This window comes from Bos javanicus, chromosome 6 (genome assembly GCF_032452875.1).
Source record: "Bos javanicus breed banteng chromosome 6, ARS-OSU_banteng_1.0, whole genome shotgun sequence".
Classification (NCBI taxonomy): Eukaryota; Metazoa; Chordata; class Mammalia; order Artiodactyla; family Bovidae; genus Bos; species Bos javanicus.
In genome coordinates this window covers 95,984,646-96,003,834 of record NC_083873.1, presented here as the reverse complement: position 1 = coordinate 96,003,834, position 19,189 = coordinate 95,984,646, and the positions used below count along the sequence as shown (strand labels likewise).

General features: G+C 39.1%; 1 protein-coding gene across 3 annotated transcripts in view; it reads right to left on the bottom strand.

The window, feature by feature from the left end:
• Positions 1-19,189, bottom strand: part of CFAP299 (cilia and flagella associated protein 299) — a 733,601-nt gene that overhangs the window by 41,481 nt on the left and 672,931 nt on the right. For all 3 annotated transcript variants that reach the window (XM_061420589.1, XM_061420590.1, XM_061420588.1), the window contains exon 5: positions 11,687-11,816. In XM_061420589.1, the coding sequence (XP_061276573.1) occupies positions 11,687-11,816 (130 nt within the window). The remainder of the gene's footprint in view (positions 1-11,686; positions 11,817-19,189) is intronic.

The window sequence follows — 19,189 nt, the reverse complement described above, 5'->3', positions numbered from 1 at the left end:
TGTCCATCAAGTTGGTGAGGACATCCAACCATCTCATCCTCTGTTGTTGCCTTCTCCTCCTGCCTTCAATCTTTCTCAGCATTAGGGTCTTTTCCAATGAGTCAGTTCTTTGCATCAGGTGGCCAAAGTATGTATATATTGTATATATGATATATATATATATATATATACACATATATATGTTGTATATACATATATACAATAGAATATTACTTGGCCATAAAAAATAATGAAATATTGCCATTTGCAACAACGTGAATGGACCTAGTGATTACAACATTAAGTGAAGTAAGTCAGACAAAGACAAATATCATATTATATCACTTATATGTGAAATATAAAACAAAAAAATGTTACAAATGTATTTATTTACAAAACAGAAATAGACTCACAGACATATAAAACAAACCTTGGTTACCAAAGAGGAAAGGTGGGATGGGGGATAAATTAGGAATTTGGGAGTAACAGATATGCACATATTAAACAAGGACATATTGTATAGCAAAGGGCACTATATTCAGTGTTTTGAAATAACCTGTATAGGAAAAGAATCTGAAAAAGAAAGAAACCATATATATTTGTATGACTGAATCACTTTTCTATACACCCTAAACTAATACAACGTTGTCAACCATGCTTCAGTAAAATAATTTTTTTTAAAAAATGGGGATTCCTGGGCCTTGCCACAGACAGATGCAGTTTGAATCCCTAGGAGGATGAAGCCTAGGGCTTTCCTGACCAGCTGGTGTGAGGAGAGAGGAAGGGGAAATGCTATCTGGAAGTCGAGAAAATTGCTACTAAACAAGTCCTGGTGGGCTGGATGTAGATGAAGAGCTCTTGTAACAACAGTTTGCATTCCAGCATATCTCATTTTTATGTTTGAACAATTGTGATTTTCCAAGAGAGGAGACTAGATTGGGGAGCTCTTGTTGCACAGCGAAGAGTATCGATATGTAAAGAGATCAGAAATACATCTGCTAAATCAGTGCAGTCTGCATTACACATGACTTCCAAGTTCAGTGACACTCAGGGCGAACCAGAGTTGATGATATAATAGTGTCTTCTGTTCCTATTTACTATGTCTAATTTGGGGTGCCTCTGTGGGTAAAGAACTTACCTGCAGTGCAGGAAACACAGGAGACATGGATTCGGTCCCTTTGTTGGGAAGATCCCCTGGAGGAGGAAATGGCAGCCAACTCCAGCATTCTTGCCTAGAGAATTCCATGGACAAAGGAGCCTGGCGGGTTACAGTCCATGGGTCTCAAAGAGTCAGACACGACTGAGCGACTAAGCACACAAACGCACACGTCTAATAAAAACCACGCATCTTTAAGATCTTTTAACATATTTTTTTATTTGCTTGTTTTGTTATTAACCATTTGTCTAGCAACTATATTTAAATACACTCTATTAGAGATAAAGTGACAGAAAGAACATGCCGTGCTAAGTTTCTTCAGTCGTGTCCAACCCTTTGTGACCCCGTAGTTTGTAGCCTGCATGGCTCCTCTGTCCATGTGATTCTCCAGGCAAGAGTATTGCAGTGGATTGCCATTTCCTCCTCCAGAGGATCTTCCTGACCCAGGGATTGAAGCCATGTCTTTTCAGTCTAGCACCACCTGCTGCTGCTGCTGCTGCTAAGTCGCTTCAGTCGTGTCCAACTCTGTGCGACCCCATAGACAGCAGCCCACCAGGCTCCCCCATCCCTGGGGTTCTCCAGGCAAGAACACTGGAGTGGGTTGCCATTTCCTTCTCCAATGCATGAAAGTGAAAAGTGAAAGCGAAGTCGCTCAGTCCTGTCCGACCCTCAGCGACCACATGGACTGCAGCCTTCCAGGCTCCTCCATCCATGGGATTTTCCAGGCAAGAGTACTGGAGTGGGGTGCCATTGCCTTCCCCTGGGAAGCCCTAATTTCATATTTTTCATGCAATTGATTTTCTTTTTTTTTGTACACCATTGGAATTTAGCCAGTGGAAAAATAACCTCCGTTCAGGATGGCTTAATCATTTTCATACTCAGAAATTTTGATTATAAGTCTTGACACAAATGGTACAGATTTTCGTTGAACTGTACAGAACGGCAAAACCTCACTAGATTTGGCTTCCACTCTTGGACTTCAAGTTTCTCCCAAAACTTCTCTGCTATTTCTCTCCTTCCTGTACCTTGGTCTCAACCCTGCTTGCGCTTAAGACTTACCTGGGAACTTTTAAAAAGAATGGATGTCCAGGCAGACCTTCCACCCACACCAATTAAACTACAGTTTTTGCTGATGAGGCCAGGCATGAAATACTATAAAACATTCTGGGTGATTCTCATATCTGATCAGTGCTGAGAATGACTCTTGCCAAAAGGAGCTCCTCTCCCTTCTCTCGCAGCCTCATGCCCTGTGCTTCCACACCTTTCTATGTGAAGTTCCTGCCTACCAGAACATCCTTTCTGCTCTTGTTCTCATGTTTTCATCACATCCATCTTTCAAAATCTGGTTCAGATGCCATTTCTTTCACTAACTTGTTTTTGAATGCCTTGTGAAGTGAAAGTCACTGAGTTATGTCTGACTCTCTGCAACCCCATGGACTATACAGTGCATGGAATTCTCCAGGCCAGAATATTAGTGGGTAGCCTTTCCCTTTTCCATGGGATCTTCCCAACCAGGAATTGAACCCAGGTCTCCTGCAATCCAGGAGGATTTTTTACCAACTGAGCCAGAAGGGAAGCCCTATGAATTCTTTAGGTTGAAAGTAATCTCTGCCTCCTTTGGAATTCTTAGAGCATTTTTTTCCCTGTCAGGTCACTTTCCAGCTTGCCATTTCTGTGCATATTATATTTTTGCACCCATCCACCCACCAGTTAGTTAACCTATAAGCTTTTTTAGGGAAAGAAAGCCAACTTTCTGATTCATTTTTTATACCTCACAGTGCCAGTAAACACAGGAAGAGGAGGATGGAAGGAAGAATAAAGAGGTGACAGAATGACTTAAATGATATCCATCCAGCTTATCTTTTTCTCTACTCTTATCCAGCATTAGAACTCTCTCTCTCTCTTTCTCTTTCCTAAGTGTTGGAGTAAAATGTCATTTCTCAACCACTTTTCTACATTGATATATTCTTTAAGTTTTGTCTTTTCTTGGATGATCAGGTAGTTGCAGTATTAAAAGCCTAACTCAGAAACATTCTAACTACAATGCAACCCCGAGTTCTAGTTCTCTTTGATTGTTGTAGTCTCATCTTCTCCAGTCTTTCTCCCTAGTGTGTCCTAATTTATGCTCTCTAATCTCCTTAAAACGTACTTGCATCCTGTTATTTCCCTGCACAAGAGCCTGGGCATATTTCCCTATTTCCCATCAAGTCTACTCCAAGATAGCTCATCTTGGCCACCGCCCCTGACTTCAGACGTGGGATAGCTCCTCTCAGCCACCACCCCACGTCCGAGGTCAGGGGCGGTGGCCCAGAGGAGCTACCCCAAGTCCGAGGAGTGGCGGCTGCGAGGGTGCAGGAGGGCCGAGAGGAGCTGCTTCACATTCAAGGTCAGGAGGGGCAACTCTTCCAAGGTAAGGAGCAGTGGCTGAGCTTTGCTGGAGCAGCCTTGAAGAGATACCCCATGACCAAGGTAAGAGATACCCAAGTAAGACAGTAGGTGCTGTGAGAGGGCATCAGAGGGCAGACACACTGCCATGTGGGGCCACCCAAGACAGACGGGTCATGGTGGAGAGGTCTGACAGAATGTGGTCCGCTGGAGAAGGGAATGGCAAACCACTTCAGTATTCTTGCCTTGAGAACCCCATGAACAGTAGGAAAAGGCAAAAGGATAGGATACTGAAAGAGGAACTCCCCAGGTTGGTAGGTGCCCAATATGCTGCTAGAGATCAGCAGAGAAATAACTCCAGAAAGAATGAAGGGAAGGAGCCAAAGCAAAAAGAATACCCAGTCGTGGATGTGACTGGTGATAGAAGCAAGGTCTGATGCTGTAAAGAGCAATATTGCATAGGAACCTGGAATGTTAGGTCCATGAATCAAGGCAAATTGGAAGTGGTCAAACAGGAGATGGCAAGAGTGAATGTCGACATTCTAGAAATCAGCAAACTAAAATGGACTGGAATGGGTGAATTTAACTCAGATGACCATCATATCTACTACTGCGGGCAGGAATCCCTTAGAAGAAATGGAGTAGCCATCGTGTTCAACATGACTCCAAAATAAAGTACATGGATGTAATCTCAAAAATGACAGAATGATCTCTGTTCATTTCCAAGGCTAGCCATTCAATATCATGGTAATCCAAGCCTATGCCCCAACCAGTAATGCTGAAGAAGCTGAAGTTGAATGGTTCTATGAAGACCTACAAGACCTTTTAGAACTAACACCCGAAAAAGATGTCCTTTTCATTATAGGGGACTGGAATGCAGAAGTAGAAGTCAAGAAACACCTGGAGTAACAGGCAAATTTGGCCTTGGAGTATGGAATGAAGCCAGGGCAAAGGCTAATAGACTTTTGCCAAGAGAACACACTGGTCATAGCAAACACCCTCTTCCAACAACACAAGAGAAGACTCTACACATGGACATCACTAGATGGTCAACACCAAAATCAGACTGATTATATTCCTTGCAGCTAAAGATGGAGAAGCTCTATACAGTCAGCAAAAACAAGACTGGGAGCTGACTGTGGCTCTGATCATGAACTCCTTATTGCCAAATTCAGACTTAAATTGAAGAAAGTAGGGAAAACCACTAGACCATTCAGGTATGACCTAAATCAAATCCTTTATGATTATACATGGAAGTGAGAAATAGATTTAAGGGACTAGATCTGATAGACAGTGCCTGATGAACCATGGACGGAGGTTCGTGACATTGTACAGGAGTCAGGGATCAAGACCATCCCCATGGAAAAGAAAAGCAAAAAAGCAAAATGGCTGTCTGAGGAGGCCTTAAAAATAGCTGTGAAAAAAAGAGAAGCAAAAAGCCAAAGAGAAAAGGAAAGATACAAACATCTGAATGCAGAGTTCCAAAGAATAGCAGGAAGAGATTAGAAAGCCTTCCTCAGCAATCAGTGCAAATAGAGGAAAACAACATAATGGGAAACTAGAGATCTCTTCAAGAAAATTAGAGATACCAAGGGAACATTTCATGCAAATATGGGCTTGATAAAGGACAAAAATTGTGTGGACCTAACAGAAGCATTCTAATCAAGGCTATGGTTTTTCCAGTGGTCATGTATGGATGTGAGAGTTGGACTGTGAAGAAAGCTGAGCGCCAAAGAACGTTGCTTTTGAACTGTGGTGTTGGAGAAGACTCTTGAGAGTTCCTTGGACTGCAAGGAGGCCCAAGTCTATCCTAATGGAGATCAGTCCTGTGTGTTCATTGGAAGGACTGATGCTGAAGCTGAAACTCCAATACTTTAGCCACCTCATGCGAAGAGTTGACTCATTGGAAAAGACCCTGATGCTGGGACGGATTGGGGGCAGGAGAAGGGGATGACAGAGGATGAGATGGCTGGATGGCATCACTGACTCAATGGGCATGAGTTGGAGTAAACTCCGGGAGTTGGGTATGGACAGGGAGGGCTGGCGTGCTGATTCATGGGGTCCCAAAAAGTTGGACATGACTGAGCGACTGAGCTGAACTGAACTGAACAGAAGCAGAAGATATTAAGAAGAGGTGGCAAGACTACACAGAAGAACCGTACAAAAAAGATCTTCATGACCCAGATAATCACGATGGTGTGATCACTCACCTAGAGCCAAACATCCTGGAATGTGAAATCAAGTGGGCCTTAGAAAGCATCACTACGAACAAAGCTAGTGGAGGTGATGGAATTCCAGTTGAGCTATTTCAAATCCTAAAAGATGATGCTGTGAAACTGCTGCACTCAATATGCCAGCAAATTTGGAAAACTCAGCAGTGGTCACAGGACTGGAAAAGGTCAGTTTTCATTCCAATCCCAAAGAAAGGCAATGCCAAAGAATGCTCAAACTACCGCACAATTGCACTCATCTCACACGCTAGTAAAGTAATGCTCAAAATTCTCCAAGCCAGGCCTCAGCAGTACATGTACCATGAACTTCCTGATGTTCAAGCTGGCTTTAGAAAAGGCAGAGGAACAAGAGATCAAATTGCCAACATCCGCTGGATCATGGAAAAAGCAAGAGAGTTCCAGAAAAACATCTATTTCTGTTTTATTGACTATGCCAAAGCCTTTGACTGTGTGGATCACAAAAAACTGTGGAAAATTCTGAAAGAGATGGGAATGCCAGCCCACCTGACCTGCCTCTTGAGAAACCTATATGCAGGTCAGGAAGCAACAGTTAGAACTGGACATGGAACAACAGACTGATTCCAAATAGGAAAAGGAGTATGTTAAGGCTGTATATTGTCACCCTGCTTATTTAACTTATATACAGAGTACATCATGAGAAATACTGGGCTGGAAGAAGCACAAGTTGGAATCCAGATTGCCGGGAGAAATATCAATAATCTCAGGTATGCAGATGACACCACCCTTATGGCAGAAAGTGAAGAGGAACTCAAAAGCCTCTTGATGAAAGTGAAAGTGGAGAGTGAAAAAGTTGGCTTAAAGCTCAACATTCAGAAAACGAAGATCATAGCATCCTGTCCCATCACTTCATGGGAAATAGATGGGGAAACAGTGAAAACAGTGTCAGCCTTTATTTTTTTGGGCCCCTATGTCACAGCAGATGATGATTGCAGCCATGAAATTAAAAGACGCTTACTCCTTGGAAGGAAAGTTATGACCAACCTAGATAGCATATTCAAAAGCAGAGACGCTACTTTGCCAACACAGGTCCATCTAGTCAAGGCTATGGTTTTTCCAGTGGTCATGTATGGATGTGAGAGTTGGACTGTGAAGAATGCTGAGCACCAAAGAATTGATGCTTTTGAACTGTGGTGTTGGAGAATACTCTTTAGATTCCCTTAGACTGCAAGGAGATACAACCAGTCCATTCTAAAGGAGATCAGTCCTGGGTGTTCTTTGGAAGGAATGATGCTAAAGCTGAAACTCCAATATTTTGGCCACCTCATGTGAAGAGTTGACTCATTGGAAAAGACTCTGGTGCTGGGAGGGATTGCGGGCAGGAGGAGAAGGGGACGACTGAGGATGAGATGGCTGGATGGCATCACTGACTCGATGGACATGAGTTTGAGTGAACTCCAGGATTTGGTGATGGACAGGGAGGCCTCGCATGCTGTGATTCATGGGGTCGCAAAGTGTCATACAGGACTGAGTGACTGAACTGAACTGATCTGAACTAGTCCAAGGTCCTCACCAGTTCTGCATTTAAGGCTTTTCATGATCTTTTCATGCTTTATTCCCATTCCACTCCTTCTCCAGACTAATTCAACAGCTAGCTTTAGCTATTTAGGTCTTCCTTTCCTTTGTTTTACACTCATCAACCTTATCTTTGCTAATAGGTTTCCTTCTAGGTATCATCTTCATCTCTATGAGTTCAATTCCTAATCATTCTTCAATTTCAATGAAAGATTACTTCCTCCATTTTTCCTTAACAATCTCCAATGCTCTCCCTGCCCTAGATCGAAAGTCATCTCTCCCCTGAATCCCCAAAGCATTTCTATTTTTTTTTATAGCATATCACTTTCCTCCTTAGGTTGCCCTTATATTCTTTACATGCCTGTTTTCTTAAAAATCCTGTAAGCACTTAAAGGGCAAGTGTTGAACTCATACACTCTTTATGCTCCCTATGGTGTCTCATATTTAAGTTTACGTTTCATCACTAGTTTCTACTAATAAAGAAGTCTGTGACCCTGAGCAAGTCATTTAACCTGTTTGTGTCAATTTGTTCATAAATCAAAAACATATTCTAACAGTCTGAATTTGAGATGGATTAAATTACATATTCCTGGGGCTGCACAAGAACACTTGGAAGTACATACTAAAATAAAGATTCCTGCATAACTTCAACAAAGCCTCAAATTATGGCCACACTTCTAGCTGTTTCCACCAATAAGTTCCTATAATTATTTTTTCTGACTTACTTGGATCAATACAGAGTGGTATGACTGTGCCGTTCCTGACTGTTACTGCTACCTCAAGCATCAGTGACATAGTATACGCCTCCCCTTTTTGTTATGTATAGCATTGCATTTGTGTTTGGAGGGAATCATACATTCACTCATTTATGCCATAAATATTTATTGAGTATCTATTAACCAGACATTTTTCCAGGTGATAGGTTCTATTCTCAGATTAGTAAATAGAAGAGGGGAGGGGAAAGGAAAAAAAAAAAAAGGTGTAAGTATGAAAGGTTTTTTTTTTTTTCCTATTTTAACTATTCTAAACAATCTCTCATTAGTAGATTATGAAACTTTTAGACCACCTATGTTAGGCTAAGACTCAAAGCAAACTCTTTCATGGTTAATGTTTCCTAAAAGCAAAAGGAAAATTCCTTTTTTTTTTTTTTTCATTTGTGCAGATGATGCAGAGCAGTGAGTACAAAGTGTGTCCACTCAATCCTTCTAAAGATAATACACTGGAAACAGTTTGGTGGGTGTGAATCACTCAGACAAGCATTCTTCACTCAGAAATAGAAACTGGCCTTATTTGTTCCAGATGTTATACAGCTGCAGGGAAGTTAAAGCCAGTGGTCCTGTTTTCAATGCAACCAAACTCTTATTGCATTTGGAATTTCTTAACCAATGAACTCATGTTACTTGTTCTAAGACATGCACGATTTTCTTTTTTCCACTCTTTCCATTTACAAACAACTCTGTTTCAAGGGAACCACACTTCAGAATTAATGAGTCTACATCTGTGTTGTACAAAGGAAACACATCCTGTTTACCACTGTTTCCACCTTTCATATATCTCAACCTCCTTAATTTCAGGCATAAAATATCTCAAAGAGAGTACTTGAAGGAAAGAAAAAGGAGAGTTGAGTTGTATGGTTCTTAATATTTTATAGCTCTTTAAAGATGGAATTATGAGATGTTCATCTTAGGAAGAATTTTAAGCAGAATTGTTAGGGAGGATATTGAGTACAAAGATGTAACTCAAATTGTTGTTTGTAGTTTTAAAAACTTGACTTATTAGCTTATTTCTTGACTTGCCTGTAGGTTTGTAAGAGCTACTGTGTTGATGCATGAAATATAAAATGATTATGGCTCTTTGAAGAGGGTAAATAAGTTAAGAAATTAAGTAGGTGATATACATGCTAATTTTATATCTAGTCCATAAAAATGAAAATATATGTGTTCTGTTTTGTTTGAGAACACTTGTGTCTGGGACACACACAAAGTACCAGATCTTGAGATTATTGTTTTTATAGGGAAGACTTTTTCAAATTGTGGTTCATGGACAATCTACAGCAGAATCACACTGGTAGCTTTATGAAAATATGTACTTCTAGGCCCAGTTGAGTTAGAATCTCTTCAAATTGGGCCTGGGTAAAGCTAGAGGGACTCCAGAGATCAAACAACAACAACAAAGTCTCATCTTCCAGCTGTGAACAGCAAAGCCTAGACAAGTTAAGTGAATTTCTCAAAACCATGAAGCCAGTTAATAATAAAGGCCTAGAATTTTGTTTATTAATGCTAAGACCAACATTCTTTTCATTAGTTTTTCTCCTTCAAAAAGATAAAAAAAAAATAAAATTTAAAGGAACATAACAAATAGGGGCTTCCTAAGTGTCTCGGTGGTAAAGAATCCATCTGCCAATGCAGGGGACACAGGAGATGGGAGTTCAATCCCAGGATCAGGAAGACTCCCTGGAAGAGAAAATGGCAACCCACTACAGTATTTTTGCCTGAAAAATTCCATGGACAGAGGAGCCTGGTGGGCTATATTCCATAGAGTTGCCAAGAGTTGGATACTACTGAGCAACTGAGCAAGTACTCAAATATCACTGGATGCCTCATTTAACAATTCTTTTATATAATATATTTTATGAAAGTGTTAGTTGCTCAGTTGTGCTCAACTCTTTGCAACTCCATGAACTGCAGCCTGCCAGGGTCCTCTGTCCATGGAATTCTCCAGGCAAGAATATTGGAGTGAGTAGGCATTCCCTTCTCCAGGGGATCTTCCCAACCCAGGGATTGAATCCAGGTCTCCTGAATTACAGGCAGATTCTTTTACTGTCTGAGACACCAGGAAGACCAATATACTTTATACATGTATAATATAATATAAAATCATATACTTCTATTATTAATTATCCAAATCCTTATTCTCCAGGATTTTGGAAGTACCTTTCCTTCAGAGTCACCATGAATCTTTTGAGTTAAAATCTTCCAGGAAAAAGAGGAAAATGTTATGTTTCATGGATTATTGATTAAGTCTTTGAAATTTCATGATTGATTATTATGGAAATGAGTGTTTATTAATTAAACTATTCAAACCATTCAAATAGCAGTTTGGATTCAGTAATGATTCTTCAAAGACATACACAAAAACTGTAATTGATGGCATACATTCTTGGTATATGTATATGGCATAGGTTAAAATCAAGCCTTAAAATAGTCTGTGTGATGCCATTCAAAACTGATTCAAAAACTTGTTCCACACATGCTAATAGTGCTATTATCATTTTATATGTTTTCTTATGTATGTAGTTTAGTCTACAAAAAGGAAAAGACTCTAGCATAAGAATGCTGTTTATTAGGTTTTCTATAATTTGCCTCAAGTGATAGTGTGCTGACACTCATTTGGGGCTTCCCAGGTGGCTCAGATGGTAAAGAATATGCCTGCAATGTGGGAGACCCGGGTTCAATCCCTGGGCTGGGAAGATCCCCTGGAGAAGGGAATGGATTCCCACTCCAGTATCCTTGCCTGGAGAATCCTATGGACAGAGGAGCCTGGCGGGCTACAGTCCATGGGGTGGCAAAGAGTCAGACACGACTGAGCAACTTTCATTTTCACTTTCTGACACCCACATATGAGTAAAGAGGCACTATCAGAGACAAGGTGTGCACATATACTTCTCTGCTATTCATAAGTGAACACTCATAAATGCATTGAAGATAATATTGTTTTCAGTGTTGCTGCTGCTGCTGCTGCTAAGTTGCTTCAGTCATGTCCGACTCTGTGCGACCCCAGAGATGGCAGCCCACCAGGCTCCCCGGTCCCTGGGATTCTCCAGGCAAGAACACTGGAGTGGGTTGCCATTTCCTTCTCCAATGCATGAAAGTGAAAAGTGAAAGTGAAGTCGCTCAGTCATGTCCAACTCCTAGCGACCCCAATAACCGTAGCCTACCAGGCTCCTCCGTCCATGGGATTTGCCAGGCAAGAGTACTGGAGTGCCAATGCCTTCAGTGTTAGTCACATATAAAAAAGGGATATTAGAATTCTGGGTATGTATGTGAGATGAGAGCCTCTCTTCTGTAAATGACTCATCACCAAATTCTGTGACTAGACTCCACAGAATCAGAGCAAAAAATGGATGTGAAGTCTACTGGTTCTCTGACCTAAGTCTGCTGCCAGGCAAAGAGGAGTGTTCCCATATGTGAGTTCCATTTAAATTCCCCCCAAATTCTTCCCTGTTGATTTATTAAGTTTTGAAGTTTTTTTCTTTCTTTAAGGATAGTAGACGCTTGTTTCCACATAGCTTTTCATTTATAAATTAAAAAAAAAAACTTAAGGTCAATTATTTAATAATTTTTGAGTGATAGTAAAGATACAATAAACATGATGAGATTCATAAATGTAAAAGCAGATGTACCTTAGGGTCCACATTGAGAATTTTTCTGTCTCTTTTGTATTTGAAAAGTAAGCCTTCTGGATTATCGGCAATCACTTGGTAGTTGGGAGTTGAATTCCAAACAGCAATATGACTGTCCCAGTTGTAAAAACTATAAAAATAAATATTTATTAGGAATTAATATGCATAATGAAATAAATGGACAAATATATTCTAGACAATATTTGAGGCAGGTCAGCTTCAAGATAAATGGATAAGATCATAGTCTGTAGAACCATGCAGACCACAGGTATGATTAAAATTCTTGCAGAAAAGATTAGACTGGGTTCTTAATTGTTTAGATACATATTTATGACTATTTTGCATGATTTCCTGGTTTGGACACTCTAAGATCTAGGGCCTATTCCAGGATTATATTCCCAGGAAGAAGAAAATTGATGTAATTTAAGGCTATTTCTTCTAGCTCAGACTCTTCAGGTTATTGAGTATTCAGAGTATTAAATAAGAGACTGTTTACTGGAAGGAAAAGTAGGCTAAGTCACTTCTTTTCATTCAAAACCAATTAATTTGTTTCTTTAAGGCTCTATTTTTCAATGATACGTTTCCCAGGCAGTAAGAAAACTACTTGTGTTTGAGAGGTGACCACAGGCCAGGCATGATGTGATGTATTCTACAACAACATCCATATGAAACTGCTCTTACTTTGCAGACAAGACAGATATCAGAGGAGTTCAACTAGTATAGTTAACATTCTAAATCTAATATTTCAACCCAGATCTGTGTGTTTCAAAGCACACACACACTCTTTCTTCCACTCAGCATTGCCTGTTTAACTCTTTCTTTGGATGATCTTCTATGGAAACTTTGTATTTTTTCCATGTCTTATTTTATATCTATTTGTCAATACAAATATAATGCTGTTATGTGTTAGAAGCATCCTCAACATACTTATTTTTACATATCTTATTCCCATTAACACATTTCTAATATTACGTTTGCTTTTAAAATGACAGCTGTCAAGATAAGACATGTATAGCTCACAGCCCAGTATGCATCTCAAATATTTTTAATATTTATTTTTAATCATTTCCCCCTTATCCTATTTCTGGGTTGTTTTGCCTTCTATCACTGCTCTTCTTCGTTTTGAAAGAGTAGATTTCATTGATTAAAGTCACCCTGAATTACATTGTTTTCTGAGGCATCAACATTTTGCTATTACCTGAAAATGTGATATGTTTACTTTCAAATATTTTAATATTCAAAAACTGATTGTATAGATCATATATCTTCCGGGGTGCATATGGGTGAGAACTAGTCTCTCTCATCCCCTCTTCTTCTATGGTCAAGACATAATAACATCTGCCTTTTCTGAGGCTTAGAGTTAGAAAAAGAAGTTTTTCAACCACCTCTGTGTTTTCTCAACCCTTCCCAAGAGAGCAGGAATGACTATCTGATTAACGAATTGAGGGCCCGAGCTGAACATTCATGCTTTCTAGGTCCTCACTTTAGCCAGGTTTTGGCAGGCTCAATGCTCAATAGGTTGATGATAGGAGAGTCGCCAATAGTATTGGTGGTGAATTTAATCCAGTAGAAAAGGAATTACAAGACAATTTGACTTCACACTCAAACTGGGTTCCTCAATTCAGTTTAATTCATAATAAGGAAGATAAATTGACCTCCATCCTCCTGGGTGTTCAGTTAGGAGACCGACAAACTGGAATAAGGGGCATGGGTGTGATTCTCAACTTTATGTGTGTGTATTTCTGAGATATATAGATAGAGACAATCTCAGTAAAATGCTTGAGTCATAGTTATACTCTGAGGGGCATGGTTTGTATCACACATTCCTATCTTGTTGCTCAGACTTCAAATGAAAAGCCTCATTGAAGTTCAGGCAGATTTTTTGAATATATATTAATATGTATATATACACACTTTTTATGTAAGAAAGTCAATTTGTCTAGCACATGGTACTTTTGATGAAGTGACTTGGATTTTTGGTCAATACTTTTTGTTCTCCTATTCAGCCAATTCTAATAGCTAATAATTATTAATATTTAATAATGATAACTAACAATAAATAAGCACCATGTACTGGGTAATGTCTTGAGACTAAGGAATCTATTATATCATTAATCTTATTGTCAACCCCATGAAGTAGGGGTTGACAATATGTATGTATAAAATGTCAATCCCATTTTATACATACAGAGACCAGGTGATCGTGAAGTGTGTCTGTGGATGAAAATGAGGAACTGGATTTAATACCATACTGAAAAGTGGATTTAATGGTTATGAGAAAAATGTCAACAAGATAAGAGTCTAGATTACTCTCAGATTTCTGATTTGAATACCTAAGTGGATAGAATTATTAATGTTTACTAGGAAATAAAACACAAGGTAGGGAACAGATTGCAGGAGTTAGAAGGGGATTATTACAGTTTTAGATGTGTTCAACTTGAAATCCTCAGGAAATATCCAAGAAAATGAAACCAAACCAAAGGTCTTGGTTTGTGCTGTTTACTGCCATATTTCCAATTCCTTTTTACAGCCCATGCCTGACACATGGCAGATACTAAATGTATATTAACAGAATAAATAGGTAATGGATAAATTTCTAAATTTAGAGTTTTCTTAGATGGAGAAGGGGCTTCCCCAGTAGCTCAGTGGAAAGAATCTGCCTGCAGTGCAGGAGATGTGGGTTCTGTCTCTGAGTTGGGAAAATCCCCTGGAGGAGGAAATGGCAACCCACTGCAGTATTCTTGCTGGGACAATCCTATGGATGGAGGAGCCTGGCAGGCTACAGTCTGTGGGGTCTCAAAGAGCTGGACATGACTGAGTGGCTGAGCATGCTTAGATGGAGTACCAGCACTACCAGCAGTATTTAAATTCCAATAGGTGACTGAGATAGATGAAGGAGATAATGTGAATAAGAATGAAATCTGGGAGACTTCCCTGGTGGTTCAGTGGTGAAGACTTCACCTTCCAATGCAGGGGGTGAGGGTTTGATCCCAGATTGGGGAACTAAGATGACATGTGCCTTGCAGACAAAAAACCAAAACATAAAACAGAAGCAATAGTGTAACATATTCAATAAACATGTTAAAAATGGTTCACATAAAAAAACTTTAATAAAAATTAAAAAAATTTTTAAAAGAGTGAAACCTGGGAATGTCAATTTTATAGGAAAAGAAGAGGAATCAGTAAAGGAAATTAAAAAATAGTGATCTGAAGCATCAGGAAGAACCAGGAGAGCTATTTTATTGCAAAATCTGAAGAGAGGAGAATATATAAAGAAACAGTACTTTAGGAAAGATTATAGTGCCAAATGCTTTACAATTCAGATAATGTATGAAAAGAGTTCATCCAAATTTTCACTTGGAAGAATATTATGAAAAAACAGTTGCAGTAAAATGGTGGGAGCAAAATTCAGTTATAGAGAATTTAAGAGAAGATGAGAAAAGATCATTGAATAAAAAATTCCTCTATTAATTTAGTTGTGAAGGAAGCAAGAAAACTAGGACAGCACTGAAAAGGATACAAAACATTAAAGGTCAGTTTTTTTTTTAGGATAAACTATTCTTGAATTTGTTTCCATGATGTGAAGAGGGAAAAGTAGAGAAAGCAGGATCCTAAAGCGGCAGGAGGTATAAAAAGGCTTTATCATAAAACAAATTATATATGAAATGATATATTTAATATGTAACAGCATTATGATATATCTCTTCTATGGAGATTAATTTGATTTTAGTAAGAATCCTGCATACTGTTTATTTCTATTCCTATTATATAGATGAGGGCACTGGAGCTAAGGGGCTTCCCATGTGGCTCTAGTGGTAAAGAAGATGCTTGCCAATGCAGGAGATGAAAGAGATGTGGGTTTGACCCCTGGATCAGGAAGATCTCCTGGAGTAGGAAATGGCAACTCACTTCAGTATTCTTGCCTGAAAAATTCCATGGACAGGGGAGCTTGATGGACTACAGTCCATGGGGCTGCAAAGAGTCAGACATGACTGAGCACATACACTGGAGCTAAGAGAAGATAAATATTTAAAATTTATATTACTAGCAAGTACTAGAATACAGTCTCAAACCCAGTCTATAGGCTCTAAAACAAGTACTCTTTCTTAAAATTTAATTTATTATATTAAGAACACTCAACATGAGACCTTCTCTCTACAAATTTTAAGTGTACATTATGTTGACTATAAGTACAATGCTGTACAGCAGGGCTTTATAGCTTACTTGTCTTGTTTCAGTGAAATTTGATGTCAATTGATTATTAACTCCACCTAGACAGTGTGTTGAAAGCAGAGACATCACTTTGCCAACAAAGGTTTTTCCAGTAGTCATGTATGGATGTGAGAGTTGGACCATAAAGAAGGCTAAGTGCCTAAGAATTTATACTTTTAACTGTGTTGCTGAAAGAAGACTCTTTTAAGAGTCTGTTGGATAGAAAGGAGACCAAACCAGTCAATCCTATAGGAAATCAGTCCTGAATATTCATTAGAAGGACTGATGCTGAAGCTCCAATACTCTGGCTTCCTGAGGCCTCACTGGCTTTCCAATGAGCCAACTCATTGGAAAAGACCCTGAAGCTAGGAAAGATTGAGGGCAAGAGGAGAATGGAGCAGAGGATGAGATGGTTGGATGACATCACTGACTCAATGGACATGAGTTTGAGCAAACTCCAGGTGAAAGTGAAGAACAGAGAAGTCTGGTGTGCTGCACTCCTTGGGTCACAGAGAGTTGGACACAACCAAGCAACTGAACAACAACAAGCTTTTTGGATTTGGATATCCATTTCCTTTTTCAGATTTTGGAAGTTTCAGTTATTATTTTTTGGGTAAGTTTTCTGGTCTTTTATTTCTGTCTTCTCATTCTGGGAATCCTATACTGCTTATATTGGTTTTCTTGACAGTATCCCATAACTCACTTAAGCTTTGTTCACTTTTCTTCATTGTTTTCTTTTTGCTTCTCTGACCTAATTATTTCCAATGACTGGTCTTTTTTTTTTTTAATCTTTTATTTCTTTTTTTAATATAAATTTATTTATTTTAATTGGAGGTTAATTACTTTACAGTATTGTATTGGTTTTGCCATACATCAACATGAAGACATACAGATGGCTAACAAACACATGAAAAGATGCTCAACATCACTTATTATCAGAGAAATGCAAATCAAAATCACAATGAGGTACCATTTCATGCCAGTCAGAATGGCTGTGATCCAAAAGTCTACAAGCAATAAGTGCTGGAGAGGGTGTGGAGAAAAGGGAACCCTCTTACACTGTTGGTGGGAATGCAAACTAGTACAGCCACTATGGAAAATTGTGTGGAGATTCCTTAAAAAACTGGAAATAGAACTGCCTTATGACCCAGCAATCCCACTGCTGGGCATACACACCGAGGAAACCAGAATTGAAAGGGATACGTGTACCCCAGTGTTCATCGCAGCACTGATTATAATAGCCAGGAAATGGAAGCAACCTAGATGTCCATCAGCAGATGAATGGATAATGGCCAGTCTTTAAATTCACCAGTGTTTTATTTTGCTTGATCTAGTTTGATGTTGAAACACTTTAGTGGGTTTTGTTTAAGTTTGATTATTATCTTTAGCTCCATGATTTGTTTTGTACTTTTTAATATTTATCTTTGTTCAATTTCTCCTTTTGTTCATGCATTGTGTTCCTGACCTCAGTGAGCACCTTTCTGAAAGTTATTTTCAATTCTCTTTCAGGTATATATATCAGATTACTACTTTTCTTTAGAGAAGGAAATGGCAACCTACTCCAGTATTCTTGCCTGGAGAATTCCATGGACAGAGAAACCTGGTGGGCTAGTCCATGGGGTCAGAAAGAGTCAGACACAACTGAGTGACTAACACTAACACACTTCTACTTTTCTTTAGGGTGAGTATCTGGAGGTTTATTTCATTCCTTTTTGGGGGAACATTCTTGCCTGATAATTGATTTTCCTTGACTTTATGTGTTGCTGCCTGCCTATTAGACAAAGTAGATGCCTCTCCCAGTCTTCATGAACTGGTTTTCTACAGGAAAAGACCACCACCTATCAACTTGGATAGAGATTCATTGGCCCATTCTAACTTTTTCCCTCCCCAGGAAGAGGCAGGCAGCTGTGGATTTTGTCCCTTGCTCTGTGATGAGCAGTGAGTGGGATGTATGATGTCTACCAGCCCAAGATGCTGTAACCACTTTCCTCCAGTTGCATAGGATGTGCCTGACCCAACTGAAGTCCAAGACTGGCAAAATGGAAGTTAGTTCCCTGGGGAACCCCACTTAGAACAGCTGGGGGTTTGGGCACAGAAACCAATCCCTGCTTCCCCTGGGAGAAGCTGAGAGCTAGAGGGTTTCTTTTGCATCATATGATGCTAAGCTGGCAAAAGGTAATCCAGTAAGAGGGAGTCTCAAATCTCTATTGGCTTTGTTAAGGCTGGGTTTCATTTGACAGGGGGGTACACGGACCTTTCAGTTGTTTCTGGATTTCTTACAAAGGGAATTTGTCTGAGAATAGTTACTGAATCTGTGTATTTGTGGAGGGAAAGAAGAGTCCAGGGCTTCCTACTCTGCTATCTTGTTGATCTCACCAACCCAAACATTCTTTTTAATCTGCTGTTTATTGATTTCTTTAAAGTGGCAAAGTAATTGTCAATGCAGAATGTGTTAATGTATATTTAAACCTTAATTCCACTCCTTTTAAGCCATCTATATCCAACTCGATATTCTAGATATTATTATAACTCATAATTCTATTTGAATTTTTATTGTCTATTAGTATTCTTTGATAGTTCTTCTACAGTACTGTTTTGCACTTATTGAGGCCTTGGGTTCCCCAGATCACCCTTTTTAATTCTTATTTGTAACAACTAATTTCTTAACTTCTCTCCTTCTTGAGACACTTGCCAATAATCACAACTGTCTAGCTCAATAGACTCTCTTGATATTTATAAATACCAGCTCTTGGTCAGTTCAAATGTTTGCCTTCTCTGTTCCTGCATATAGTCTTCTGACAATTCTTGCTGTAAACAACAGACTGTACCATAGATGTAATTCTAAATTTCAAATTCTAACCCCCAATTCTGGATCCTACAGAGTAACTTTTTACATATTCTAGTTCTCTTTCTCTATCTTTCATTATGTTATTCATGCATCCTATTCCTCCACTTCCTTCTTTACTATCCAAAAATGACCTTACTTCTTAGTTTATTAATAAAAAAGGACACTAAATGGGAACATGATCAAGATCCTATCCCTTCACTTGCAAATTTATTCATATTGACAGTGTTCTCTAACCTCCCTTCAGCTCAGAATGAATGCCTCTCTTCTTTTTCAAGATAAAAAAAAAATCTCTATTTGTTTTCTGAATTCCATTCCTTATTGTCTTCTTTGTTACTTCAATAGTTACTCAACATTTCTCTAATATAATCAGACTCATCTCCCTATATAATTTTTCTCAAAACTAACACACACATATAAATTTCAGCTAAACAAGGAAAAGAAAG